The sequence below is a fragment of the Castor canadensis genome, chromosome 6, assembly GCF_047511655.1.
Source record: "Castor canadensis chromosome 6, mCasCan1.hap1v2, whole genome shotgun sequence".
Lineage (NCBI taxonomy): Eukaryota > Metazoa > Chordata > Mammalia > Rodentia > Castoridae > Castor > Castor canadensis.
In genome coordinates this window covers 165,002,590-165,017,151 of record NC_133391.1, presented here as the reverse complement: position 1 = coordinate 165,017,151, position 14,562 = coordinate 165,002,590, and the positions used below count along the sequence as shown (strand labels likewise).

Below are 14,562 nucleotides of genomic sequence, written 5' to 3'. Positions count from 1 at the left end.
GCTCAGTAACTAGTCACTTCCTTCCCTACTGTTCTTTGGTCAGGCAAAACCCTGACCTTACTTAGGCCCAAATCTCCATCAGTCTCAGCCTGATCACCTGGCCACCATGGCTGAGGAAGCCACAGGGTACCCTGAGCTGCATGTTCACCTCTGGGGGTGGGCTTTCATGTACACAGCCTGCTTTGCTAGCCTGTTCACCCTCCACTCTCCTGCCAGCTCTCACCCTTTCCCAGACCATGAGGCCATCTGTGCAGGGTCACCAATGCCCCCAACCATTGGCACAGGTGCTCTCTCCTGGCTCCCCTATGCCTCCCCGGTCTATTCTTATGACTTCTTCCTTCGAAGGGTAATTCATGTCCCCAGTCCCTGCATCTTGCTCACTCTGCTTCCTGTCTACCACGAGGTGAGCCACTCTCTACCATCTGCTCTTCCTCATGGTGTTCTACCTCACTACACATCTTCTACTCACTACTTGGCCCAGCAGTCATGGCGCTAAGGTGACCATGGACAAAAACTGTGAGCCAATAAACCTTTCTTCCCTTATGCTGATTTTTCTCAGGTATTTTGTCACTATGATAAGTGCCTAACAAAAGTGATAACCCCGTTCTGTTACTAAAAGCTGACTGAAGTGACTCTGGCCCTCAGGGTTCTCATACACACAAGTGGCCATGGACTCTTGGTGAACAGATCCTTGAAGGATGGGATGAAGGTAAGGCTACCCCCTACACATGTGTGGCCATGAACTCAGGCCTCCTGGCTCTTGGGAGGAGACACTGCAGCTGTCACCATTGTTTCTCACCTGTTTCCGATAGACGTAGCAAGCAGCGATAGCAACCATAGTGGATTCTCCCACAAACCCTGCGAGGAGGGAGCCCACACCCAGGGTGGCTCCGTGAACCCTGGGGATGAGAACACACAGTTGTTCTGTCTGTTAAAGCCAAGTCCAGGCACAACAGAATTGATGCCAAACCCAACTGACAATCTTGAAACCAGGAAAATAAACGCAGGCTAGAGAGGGACAGAAGACTGGTCTTCTCTCTTTGCTGAGTTCCAGTCAGGACTAAGCTGCCTTCCTCCTGGGACCACCATGGCCACGAGCTACTTGACCCCAGCATCAGCTCAGCCCTGCTCACCAGCTGGCATCTCCCTCACTGTAGACAGGGAGCTGCCTAAGGGCAGGGATGACTGCTTCCTCTCACTGATTTTCACCTTCCCTCATGTGCTCCTGGCCTAGAGCCCTGCCTGCTGCACCTCAGGAGGCGCTTGCTGAGCAGCACCTGTAGACAGGCTAGTGTGGCCTCAAGAGCCTGTATTGTATGGGTGCCAGACAGACAAAACATCCTTCTGAATTTCTAGCTCTAACACATTTGGGGATTTCACCCAAAAAGTACAGATTTTAATTTTCTAGAGAAGAGCACTTAAGTGGCAGCCCCAAATTCCCTGGTGACATACCCCAGGTAGGGCAGGACTACGAGGCTGGTGATGAGGACGATGATCCGCAGTACTGAGCTGGGTGCCAGGACAAAGGTTTTCTTCAGTGTCATCAGCCACCCAGTGAGATGGGCCCTCACGGTGACTGTGGGGAGAGAAGAACTTGTCAGCTGGGCCCTGCTTCTTCCTGTTCTACTGCCTTTGGCCTAGGGCAGGACCTTCAAGACCCAGGGGCTGGTTGGGACCCTATCTGTACTGTTGTGGCCCTGAATTGGTCACCCATTCTCCTGCCGGGGTTGGTGATCCCTGCTTCTGAGCCCGGCTGGGTCAGCTCCTGTTCCCACCCAGGCTTCCAGTCTCCTCAGTCCTGTGTCTAGATGGTCAGGTGCAGGCAGGTGCCTTGTCCCAATGTTCACTGTCTCCCTGGTGAGCCCACCTGCTCCCATGATGGTTCTGGTTAAGTCTTCATCTCTACCCCCAGACTGGCTCTGACCATCCACTTTTAGAAGAGAAAACCTAGATTAAAATGGCAACGTGGATGCTGGGTGAGCAGAAAAGCCGACACCAGATGCTGTCTCCCTTCTCACTGTCTGAGAGGCAGGGGGAAAGGAGAGGGACCTGCTACTGTCCCCACTTGCTACTGTGGCCTCCAGAGCCAGCCATTTCCCTTTCTCCTCCCCACACAGTGCCACCACTCATCCGCAGTATTGCTGTTTCACAATGACTGAGCACATGGTTCCTGCTCCCCCTCTGCCCATCCAGATTTAGGAGTGTGAAGGAAGGTGCAGGTGGACAACACATGAACAACTGTGCAGAGCACAGGCCTCTGCCCTTGCTGGTAAGAAGGGCTCTGAAGGTCTACCTGAAGCTGGAAGGGCCTTGGGGGACCCTCATCTCCTCCATGCAGCACTGGCAAAGACTCCTGGAGGAGTAACAACTTGCTTCTAGGATAGTCCATTTGGTAGGCAGAAATCGGCCTTGGTCATTTTGTGGCTGTTCTAAGGATCAGAACCCCACGCTTTACTCATGTTAGGCAACTTCTCTACTCTTGAACTGTACCCCCAGACCTACTATCTTAGTCTCACAGTGTCCTGCCTTCCCCAGGGGTGAAGTGCTATATTGAAGAGGCTCATTTTCTTATTTTAGGCGCAGACAGATGCACTGAAATTTGGTCACAGGATCACAGGCATGTAATCTGGTGGCCCCCATCCCAACAGATTGCCAAGTGTACATGGGATCTGAAAGTTTTCTGGAAGTTCCTCATCTCACAGGTGGGAAGCACAGTTGAGAGATTAAAGGTGAATGGCAAACCCAAAGATAGCCTGATCCTGGCTGGGGCTCTCCAGGCTCTCTGGCCTCTCCTTATGTCATCACCATGCTAAATGAACAACACATCTGGACCTCCAATTGTAGCCTCCTGCAGGTGCCACTGGGTTGGCCATCCTAAAGTTTGGCTCCCAGTGCCCATACAATGAAGACCAGACATCATCCCACTGTCATGGCCTTTTATCAGTTCCTCCATTCCTGCCACAGCTCAGAAGGTGACATCAGTAAAACCTGGCCTCCAGGAACAGTTGGTACCTGAGTGGGGCTGCTTTTCACCTAACTTGCGGACAGCACAGGGCTGGCTATGGGTGCGCCATTGGCCCTGGCCTGAAGCAGCTCCATAGCTCATATCTTAACCTAATTGTGGTTTTATAGAACCTGGCTTCTAACTTTAATGATTTATGTGGATTTTTTGGCAAATAATTTTTCCTCTCTGCCTCTCTTCCTTTCTTTCGCTGGGGATTGAACCCAGAATCTCGCATGTGGCTGAGCATATACTCTCCTGCTAAGCTACCTGCCCCCCACCTTCCCAGGCCTGGCAATTTATTTTTGATGAGGTGACATGCACTTGATACAGAATGTAAAAGTGCAAGAGAGAATACAGTACAAAGGCCTCCCTCCCAGTCATGATTTTCTGATCCTTGTCCTGCTTCCCACAGAGGGTCACTGTTATCAGCTTGATGAATTACTTCTAGAAACAGAAATTGTAATACAGATATACATATAGTGCTATACACTTATTGTCTTTAGAAGTACTGGAGTCTGAACTCAGGACACAAGTACCCTACCATTTGAGCCATCTCCCAGCCCTTTTTGGCTTTAGTTATTTTGCAGATAGGGTCTCCTGTTTTAGCTTATGATGGCCTCAGACTTCTATCCTCCTATCTGTGGCCTCCAGCATAGCTGACATCACAGGTATGTACCTCTACACCTGGCTTACTGATTGAGATAGGGGTCTTGGTTTGCCCAGAGTTGGCTTTGAACTGCAATCCTCCCAATCTCTACTATTCCAGTAGCTGGGCTTACAGGCTTAAACCACCATATCTGGCCTTGTGCTATAAATTTTTTATAGAAATGGTCACATACTAATCAACCATTGCACAGTTTTTATTTAATTTAAAGTGACCTTGCTCTTTTATAATATATCTCATTCTACTTAATCAGTTGGTAATTTTGATATTGGCTTATGTTTTACCTATGGGCATTTTCCTTTCTGACCTGTGCCATCTGGCCTCACCTTTGTCCCTGGATTCTTCTTGTCTCCAAGAGTCTTTCTTTCTCTTTGTCTGTCTCCATGTTTGAGCAATAAGTTTGCATGTTTTCTTTTCTTTTTTATTTTCCATTTAAAATTATACTGGGAAACTGGCCTTTTGGCATATGGATCTCAGAAGTGTAACTCTTGCACAGAGTTTGGTAGCATCACAATCAAGACACATGGCAGGTCTGTTGTCCCCCAAACTCCACATGCTACCTTTTTGGGTCTACTTTCCTTTCTTTTTACTGTGTTTGCAACTTTAAAACATAAATTTTGGCTGTTTGATTTTTTATTTTTGAACTTACAAACTGCTGGGTAACATCTTTGCATGTCTTTAACCCAGGGTGATATTTTTATTTTTTTTGTTGGTGATGTGATTGCAAACATTTTCAAAGAAATAGTATTTCACTAGGCACGCTTCTCACCTGGAACTGGGAAAAAGGAGAAGATACGCAGAGGAACAACGCAGAGTTCTGCAAAGGCGAAGTCCACTCCAATGATGTCTATCAAAATCTTCTCAGAGACGTTGGGGGTCCAAAACATCACAAAACAGAGCTGGGGAGAGTCAACATCAGGCAAGGTTGTGAGGAAAAGGCACAAACACGTGAAATGAGACACTCAGGAATGCCATGATCCCTGAGGAGTCTGGAAGAAGGCAAACCTACCATGCCTCCAGCTGCACTTGCCTGCCTTGCTTTTACCCGCCAAGGGAGGCTGCAGCTGTGGCAATTCACAATGGGTCCTATCTGAATGGGTAAAGGCAAGTGAAGGACACCAATGTGCTCTTGTCAAGGTTTATGAAGGTGCTACATGACTCTCAACCAATTCTGGATGGGCTCCAACAGATGCTTCCTCAAGCAGTTGAAACTAATGTGTCTGAATATGTGACAGGATTTATGTAAAGAAGAAACATGGGGATAAGTTAGTGCTAAGCACCCAGGAAAACAGTAAGACAATTATTAAGTCCAGGAAAAATTAAAGATGTGGAAAAAAGGAACAGCATCAGGACTTGCTTGTCATAATTCATCAAAAGAATTTACCATATTATCACAGGTTAGCCTAGTTCCATCCGAAGAGTGGAAGGTGCGCCTCTGAGAGCGGGAAAGAGAACAGGCTAGAAGGGAGAATGGCATGGGAGGTGAGCTGGGGCATGGGTATTGGTAACAATCCTTATCAAACTCACTTGAAATTTCCTGTTGATTTTAAAGACCTGAATTTAAAAATGTAATGTATATATGCGGACATTAGATCAAGGGCAAACATAACAAGGGGATTGGACTTTGATCACATGAAAAAAGCGAGAGCACACAAAGGAGGTGTGAGGATAGGTAAGACACCCAAAAAATTAGCTAGCATTTGTTGCCCTCAACGCAGAGAAACTAAAGCAGATACTTTAAAGCAACTGAGGCCAATAGGAAAAGGGGACCAGGAACTAGAGAAAGTGTTAGATCAAGAAGAATTAACTTAGAAGATAACACACATGTACAGGAAATCAATGTGAGTCAACTCCCTGTATAGCTATCCTTATCTCAACTAGCAAAAACCCTTGTTCCTTCCTATTACTGCTTATACTCTCTCTTCAACAAAATTAGAGATAAGGGCAAAATAATTGCTGCCGAGTATCGAGGGGGTGGAGGGAGAGGGAGGGGGCGGGGGTGGGGGATAAGGGAAGGGGTGGGAGGAAAGGGGGAGAAATGACCCAAGCATTGCATGCACATATGAATAAAAAAATTAAAAATATGTAATGATATTACTTTCATGGAATAAGGCTGGTCCTATTTACTATGACATGTTGAAACATTTGAAAATATCTTGGAGGATCAACTATAAATATATTTCACTTTACAAATGCAATAGGCTTTTTTCTGCATCTGGAAATTTATCCCGCTGTTTTTCAAAAATGGCAGATGGGCTGTCATTTAATCCTGGTGCTGGCTGCCAAAACACATATCCTGTTTTGACACGAAGGGAAAAATACTCCCTTGGATCTCGCAACTTGGAGCTCAGGGACTTGATTACCTGAGTGCCTGGACAAGTGGCTTGTCATCTTTTCCCACTGCAAAGCTGCCAACCTCAAACTTATGTTACTCCTGGCTATGCCCAAGCATGGCAGCAATTTCATATAACGACCCCAACACAATACCAAGTATGGGGCTGGGGTACATTTTATTCCCATCTATATCCCATCCCAACAAACAGATGAGTCACCCCGCTCTCTACAGCTTTGCTTTAGGTCTCAAATACTCCCCACAGCAGTATAGCTGTAAATGGTCGGGATGAGGGAGCACCACCCCAAGTCTGGAGTGGATCTGTGCCTTAGGACCTGCCACAGTGAACTGTTCTGTTTCCCTTATGGTTAAAGTGAAACAGGAGGCACATCCTGCTCAAAACGCAAGCTTCCAGGAGAATCATTATCGGGCTTTAGTTCTCAGCCAGCAGCAATCTGAATGTGAGAGAATGCCTCAAACACATGCTGCAATCTCTCTAGGCTTTGCAAAATCATTGGAAAGTGGCTTTTAAGTCACAACAAACCAAGGAAAAGGAGGGTGTGATTGCGTGTCAGAGAGAAGGATGGTGTGAGCATGCTTCCGAAGCAAACAAGCCAGGTAATTCCTCTCTCTGGCCTCTCTACGTGGTAATGCACACCTGGAGGCTTTTCACAGTCTTGTAGGAAATGATCAGCATCCTCTGGAGTGGGGAGGGTGCCATGATAGTGGGTGTGCCCACCTCACCTAAGACACTTCCATCAGTGTCAGTTAACCTGGGAAGGTGATTAAAAGTCCTGGTCTCTTGAATATATACAACCACAGTGTTCAGAGAAGATGGATCTCTAATAGGAGCTTTCTAGGATGGCAGCTCAATTTTGCATTTCGAAGGTTGCATGGTGTGACCTGGCACTACTAAGTCACTGGTTTCTCTCTGGTATCTACCTGTCCAGGTATCCTACACATCTTTTAGCAAAGTCACGTGCCTCTTCCTAGTTTTCAACCACACACACCTATGGCCTAGATAGGGACTCCTAGGAACATCCAAACTGAAAGCTGTCTGTCCAGTTTTAGGCTTGAGTAATCACTGGTAACTAAGGAGATGGAATGCTGCACTCATGGAGCCTCCTTTCTCTTTCTCCCTGAAGTGTCTGAAGCTTTTGCTGTGCTTGCAATACTAAAATACTGTCTCGCCTTGCAACCAGTTCTTCAACAAGGAGTGTTTCTACACTGTCCAGAAAGGAATGGTGTTTGTTAAAAGCTGCAATATCGCTCTGCAGGTCAGCTTTCCTGAGCAAAGCACTGCATCCTAGCATAATAAACAGACCTAATTCAACCAGTCTGTTTCAGAAAACAAGGAGCTTTACAAGTTCTGAGTTCACCCAGAGTAATCATGACTTAGAACATGCCCTCCTGACTGACCTTGACATGCTATGCTCCTCAATTATTTGCAGAACCCAGTGATGCTGACTTCCAAATCAGAATGCAAACCTAATAAACTAGTGACAATGAGCATGATTTATTCCCTGAGCGACTGTGGGGTTGGGTTTTCTGCTGCACTTTGCTGTCAATATTATCTCATTAGGAAGCAGCCTTCAAAATAGGACCACCCACCCTGCACCCAGATCTTGGTTTCTCTAGTTACTTTTCAAGCAAAGGAACCAGAGTTCTTTGAGGAAAATGACTTGTTATAGAACCTGGGCTGGGAATGTGCAAGATAATCCGCCTGGACTATCTACAGGGTCAGAGTGCTCAAAAAGCAAGCAGAGGACACAGGAGCTAGAGGACCAGGAGCCAACCAAAATTAGTCCCTAATGGCTGTAGCTGGAACAATTTGAGCAACATGACAATGTAGTATTGAATTATAACCCACAGTATAAAATAAATATCCCCGAGTCCATGCTCTGATATAAACAACAGGGGAGAAGGGCCTAATCTCCTGTAAAGAAGGCCACCTCCCATCCCTTAAGTGTGGGCTCACCACAGCAACCTCCTTCCAAAGAACACAGTATAGAAAGACAGGGAAAAAAGTAGCTTCACAGTGGAGAACCTGTGATCAAGGTGAAGGTTATGTGATCAAGTGGTAAGTCACGTTGATAGCATTTGGAACTGAGATTTGAAAAGTCAGTTGTACCATGGATAGTTGAATTCAGAGAACTTAGGAAGCCAGGCACAGTGGGACAGCCTTTCCTTCACATCCTTAGAGAACTCTCCTCAGAGAACGTAGCTCACTGCTGATTTTGACTTTACATCCATAAGATGATGACCATGCTTTTGAGGAGCCCACAAAGCTTTCTCTATTACCCTGAATAGCCAAGATTAGTGGCTAATGAGAGATTCTTATCCCTTGAAGTTAGAAAAAGCAAAATGCATGCACTATTTGAATTAAAATAGTTGGTCCTGGACATCATTTTTTATTTGGAGCTTTTACTTAGAAAGAAAGGTTCAGCAGAACTGTAATCAGGTTTAAATCCCTCACTGGGCAAGCCGGTGGTTAACTGTCAACAATACAGAGCACAAAGAGGTGGTTACTAGCTGCAGGCCCTGTATCCTGATTACCTGGATTGAACTCCAACCTGGCTGTTCTGTAGTTGCAAGTTTCTGAAGCATAAGGGGCTTCAGTACCCACATCTTCGAAATGGGGATAGTGCCTCGCTCACAAGGCTTCTGTGGGCATCGCCCCCGCCTTAACTGTTCTGACTGGTCCACACCATGATAAGGAACTGACTTCACAAAAGTAAATCAACACCCTGCTTCCTTCATTTAGAGTCTTGCCATACACACAGCGCCTCCCCTGGCGTGGGGGAGTCGATCCATCAGTGTCCACTACTCTTACTGTAAAAGGATTCCTGGGAGTGCAATGAAATGTTACCAGTGGATGCATCTGGAGGTGGTTAGATTAGGATTCATGTCATTTTCTTCTTTGTGCTTTTCTGCTTTTAAATACAGCAGACACTGAATGTGTCTTCACAGATACAGTTGGTCTTCGTGTACTGTGGCAGTGATGTAAGAAGTCTGGTTAGTGAGGGAGGGGCGGCTGTTAAGGTCAACACAGAACTGTAGAGAAAAGTGGAGGACTGAAGTAGTCTCTGATCTGTGGGAAGAGAGTAAGAATAACCGATGGGCAAGGCTTGGGAAAAGATAAGTACAAAAGGAACGCAGAGGCCAGGAAAGAGACATTGATCTTGGATGGGAAGAAGAAAGTCATCTTCTCTGAGATGGAAAGAGAGATGTGCATACATTTATAGTCCAAGGGGTTTAGAAATGACAGGAAATAGATGAGATTCCAATCCAATGAGGCGTAGTTCCTGTGCGAGTGGAGGAACGCAACAAGGAAAGCTAAGAGGCAATGGTCTGGTGCTAGCCACTGTGGGAAGCAAGGGTCTAGCTCCTGAAGCTGGGGACCCGACACATATACAAAGTGCTTAAGCCAATGTCTTCTTATAGGAGATCAAAATTTTCACATTTATGGAATTTTCAGCTATATTTTTCATGAGTAATACAAAAGCAAAAAAAAAAAAAAAAAGTGGTTGACAGCTTAGAGTCAACAACCAGCATCTTAGAAACCTAGTTGCTCCACTGATTTGATGCATGTGGATATGGAGGGACCCAAACAGAGAGGATACTGTTGCATAACACCAGTGTCTAACTGGCTTTTCAGAGAGAGTGTGGAGCCCCATTTGGCCTTCGATTCCTAGCATCACACCACATTGGCTGCACACGTTTGGGACGAGGGGCAGTTCCTGAAGGGTTCTGCAGGTCAGTCATGACTCTGGCTTTCACTCTGAGACATGTAGGTGAAGAAGCAGTTTGACAAGACTGACACTGTGACAGCCTTGCTCAGTGCTGGTTTGGGACGAGTGCAGAAGCAGGGAGCCCACTGGGGGGCTACTTTAACAATCTAGGCAAGAGCTGGGGAGGGCTTGGGGCAGAAGGGAAGTGAGAAATGGTTCGAGTAGGAAGTATGTGAAGGTCAATAAACAGGAGGAGTAAGAGACCGGTGCCAAGTATGAAGAAGGGAGTGGGGTGGGCAACAGGAGGAGGGCTGGAGGTGCAGTTGCCCTCTGGGGGCCTTCCTAACCCATTCTTACCACAGTTTCTCACACTGACACAGAGGGTCCTTTCTAAGAGCCTTCCCGATGCCAACCCTGTTTGTGGCTGGGCATTTCAACAGGATTGGGATTCCCAGTTCTGAAGGAAAAGCTCTGCTGTGTTGTTCTGCCATGGTGGAAATACCTACTGCCAACAGTAGGAGAAAGTAGCCAATGAGCCCGACTTCTGGGAATCAACACAGAAGGCGGTGGCAGGGAGCAGGCCTGGAGTGACTGGCAAAGAGAAGCGGCTGTCCTGCAGAGCTCCTCTGGAGACTGATGACTTGTCCTTTGAAAGGTAAAAAAGTCCTTTGAAAAGTCATGAGGGACAGCCCCGGAGGGAGAGGCCGATGGGAGAAGAACTCCTCCCTGCAGGTATCTCGAAGGGAAGGAGGAGTCACAGATGGGAAAACCTCATGAGGCAGGATGATGACGATATCAGTGTATGGCGGGGAGAGGTGGAGACTTCCCATGTAAGGTCAGGTTGCAAAAATGTGAATAGGCTGAAAGAGGCAGTCAACTGCACTGATCACTGAAACACAGAGCTTGGTTCTCTACGCTAGGGAGTTGGGAAAAGCAGATGACAAAGTGGTCATGCAGTACCTCATATTCTCCATCTGAATTGTTGATAATCAACCTCTTATTACATATCGTCCACAGGGGAGTCAAAGTTAAAGAAAGCATATTTATGGTTAAAAATGAGCACTTTTACATGTAGTTTTGTAATACTCTCCTCCCCTCTTTTTTTTAAGAATAAAGGTTTAGGTTTAATGAAATTGTCAGAGATATGTATTTCATAAGGGTACCAAGTGCCTTTCAGATCTAACATGACCTAAAATTCTTAGTGAGGCACAAATTGTTGATTGGGTGAAACAATACACCTCAAACAGCAGGGGGCGCCATGCACCAAGCCCGCAGAGAGCACTTGGGATCACAGGCCTGCCTGGCTCCACTTGCTGTATTTGCAGAATGTTTGATTCTTTCTTTCCTATTCTTACACAGTCTGAAGGATATTTAGAAAGTTCCACACTCCAGCTTCAGTTCAACTTTTCCTTCTCCTTGACTGTGAACAGTAATCTTGGAACTTGGGGATATGCAAAGATGACAGAGTGCTTAGGGATGGATGGTGGTGATAGTACCGTGACCATATGAATGATTTAACTGTTCAGTCAAAAATAGTTAATATGATAAATTTTATGTGTATTTTACACATAAGCTATATTTACATTTAAAACCATTTTTTAGATGTTTAAAAAAGTGGATCTTGCTCCTAAGAGCACAACATGCTTGTTCATTTGCCAATTATTTTCAAAACACATGAGGTTTGCATTGGCTTTTATGATGGGGACATAGGAACAGCTTTCGGGACCAGTCTTAATTGTGTCAATGTGCTCTGAATTCCTCCAACAAACCTATCAGCCCCTCAAATCTACAAGGCATGCTGATTTAAAAAGCGAATGCTGGACTATGGCAGCTTCTAGAGAGAAGTGTGCAGGGAGGGACGAGGTTCCACAGGCACAAAGTCTTACCTATTACTTATCACAGCCAAGAGCTTCCATGCATTATTTCATTTAATTCTCATTCAGTCCCTGGACAACTGTGTTATTCTTGGGTCCTCTCTGATGAGGACCAGGTCCTACAGGGACTGCATGACCTGCCTCAGTTCACCTGTTGGAGAAGGGTCTTAAGGACTCAGAAAGCTTGCTCTCTCCTATTTCCAGGATGTCCTTAAGGCACTGTAATGTCCCTACCCATTGGAACTCAGTGCACTGGTATGAGAAAGTTGTGAACTCTATTCACTCACCTTTCGTCCTTTTCTCCATCCCCCCCACACAAGAGAGCCATTTTCTTCTGCTGGATAATGGGAACAATGAAGCAGCAGTCTCCACCTCATGGTGTGGGGGTGGGGTGCTCAGCAGAAACAAAGCCTCAGACAGGCCGCCTTTGTTCCAGACAAAGGGTCAGCATGGTACGCAGCTGGAACAGGCCCCGGCAGTGGCTGGCTGGATGGCCGAGTGTCAGCCATGCTTCAGGGTGGTTTGCAACAGGAAGGTGAGCCTGGGTCATTTTTAGGAAACAACTTGTAACTAGCGCCCCAGGGCCACCTGCACAGTACAGGGTCCCATGGGACAGCGGTTATTTACTCTTTATCTGCTTGGATTTTGCTGCTCTCCAGCCCACGATCGATTGAAGGACTCAAGATTAACATGCTTTACTAAGATGTAGCTTCTTTTGAACAACACAACCAAGAGTAAGAGTTCTTGGTGTGACCAGTGTTTAAGACCCCACCCACTGAACAGGGTCAGCAGACAAATTTGAGAACTGAGGAGTTCATCCTGAATTACAAGGTGAAGATTGGCTGTGAAATTACGAAAACAGGCTCCTAAGTGGATAAACTGAGGACACAAGAGGCAGTGCTGGCCCTGACTTCAGCCTCAACTTCTGGGCAGGGTGTTTTCCTCCTGGCCTCTCTACCTTTATCTGCCAACAGTGCCTTACACAGACTGCTCAGACCTAGAGGAGCAGGTGGCCCCCTGGCTCCACAGGGGATTAGGGCACTATAAATACTGGCACTGCTGTGACCTTGCTGTCTTTCAAAGGTGGAGGCCGCCTGGGGCAAAGTTCTTGTTTACCCCTTTGGAACAAGGACCTGTCCTGTATGAGCAGCACAGACAGGTCTGAGGTGAGCAGTACCTCACAGAAAGGGGCATCCGTCATGACGGGGAGAAGGCCTCAGGGCTTTCAGCACACATTTCTCCCATTGCTTTCTTTTCTGCTGCCTTCTCCTCCTTCTGGGTGTATCTTTCTGAGGCCTGAACTTCTCTAGCTTTAGGGCTAGGATGGGTCTAAACACCAAATACCTCCCTCTGTAACTGCCTTCTCCACACCAGGGGCTGGAGATTTAAAGTTTGCCCCTCTGGACTCAGGTGGCACTTTAGTTCCACTGTGACAGTGCTAAGAGATGAACAGATGCTTGGGCCTAAGGAATAGGTTAATGCCCTTAAATATGGCCAACTGATATTACTGGATCTCATGTTCATCCTGGTAACAGTTCTATGTGGATATTAAAAAAAAAAACCAATGTAGTCTTAGTCAGCATTCATGAAAATTCTAACTCAAATGTATACAACCCTAGTCCACAGGATGTGGCCAGGCTAAACCCTACTTGGAGTTTGTGCTCCATGTTCTCAGGGGAGATACAATGTTAAAAAAAAAAGTGGGGGCTCCTGGCAGCCCAGCAAATGAGTTCCCGCACATTCTGCTGATATTTTCATGATCCCCAAGAAGGGCCCTCTCTGCTATCCTAAACAAAAAGTAATCTCCCTCACTCTCTTACACCGAATTCTCCCTTCAGACCCTCAGGGGATGCCTAAAACCAGGGACAGTACCAAACTCTATATGTAGTGTTTTTTTCCTGTGCCCATGTACCCACGACAAAATTCAATTTATAAATTAGCACAGAAAGAGATTAACAGTAACTAGTAACAAAGCACAACAATTAAAATAACATGCTATAATAAAACTGATGTGAATAACAGCACACAACTTAAACTTGTGAACTGCTTATTTCTAGAATTTTCCATTTCATATTTTTGGCCTATGGTTGATCTCAGGTAACTGAAACTGAGGGAAGAAAATCTGTGGCCAAGGAGGGACTACTGTACTTTATTTTTCTTTAAAGCACCTGTTAGTTCCTGTAACAGGTTGTGTAGGGGCCACCTAAAGACACATTCAAACCCCAATGCTCGCAGCTAGGAAATACTATGTCTTTCTGATAAAAGATGTAATTAAATAAAAGATTTTAAGATCAGATTATCTGTGTGGCCCCAAAATACTTTCACAGGATGGAAAAGGAGATTCGACACGAGACACACGGAGGCCACGTGAATACAGAGGCAGAGACTGGAATGATGGCCAAAGAATGTCAGTCGCCACCCGGAGCAAAGAGGCAAGACTAGATTCTCCCCAGACCCGCAAGCACATCCTGTCGACACCTTTATGCCAGCCCAGTGAGCCCAGTTTGGATTTCTGGTTTCCAGAACTGTGAAAGAATAAGTTTCCTATGTTTTAAGCATGCACATTGGTGGTAATTTGTTACAATAGATCCAGGAAACCATTGCGTGCATTATATGGTTACTGATTTTCCTTCCTCATTAGATGATCAATTTCCCAAAGAAAAGTCTTTATAAGTTTGATTCATCAGGTAGGTCCAGTGCTGAGCATATATATGGCAGGTGCTCAAACACGTATGAATAAATATGCATCAGCTTTTTTCCTGGGAAACTATGACCATCCACAGAAAACTGTTAAGCACTACCAATCCCCAATTAGAAGTGTTTGGATCCATTTCCTTGGAATTTGACTATTTCTGCAATGCCTATGACCCCATCTGTGTGACACAATGGCAACTCAGGGAGAAACTTGAGAGTCAAGAGCCACGCTAGTGTGCAGAGCAGAGAAGAGGAAGCAGAAG

General features: G+C 46.0%; 1 protein-coding gene across 2 annotated transcripts in view; it reads right to left on the bottom strand.

The window, feature by feature from the left end:
- Ankh (ANKH inorganic pyrophosphate transport regulator) overlaps nucleotides 1-14,562 on the bottom strand; it is a 134,758-nt gene that overhangs the window by 2,286 nt on the left and 117,910 nt on the right. For both annotated transcript variants that reach the window (XM_074077711.1, XM_020157837.2), the window contains exons 9-11: nucleotides 4,438-4,567; nucleotides 1,453-1,576; nucleotides 800-899 (exon numbers count right to left, since the gene is read on the bottom strand). In XM_074077711.1, coding sequence (XP_073933812.1) covers nucleotides 800-899; nucleotides 1,453-1,576; nucleotides 4,438-4,567 — 354 coding nt within the window. The remainder of the gene's footprint in view (nucleotides 1-799; nucleotides 900-1,452; nucleotides 1,577-4,437; nucleotides 4,568-14,562) is intronic.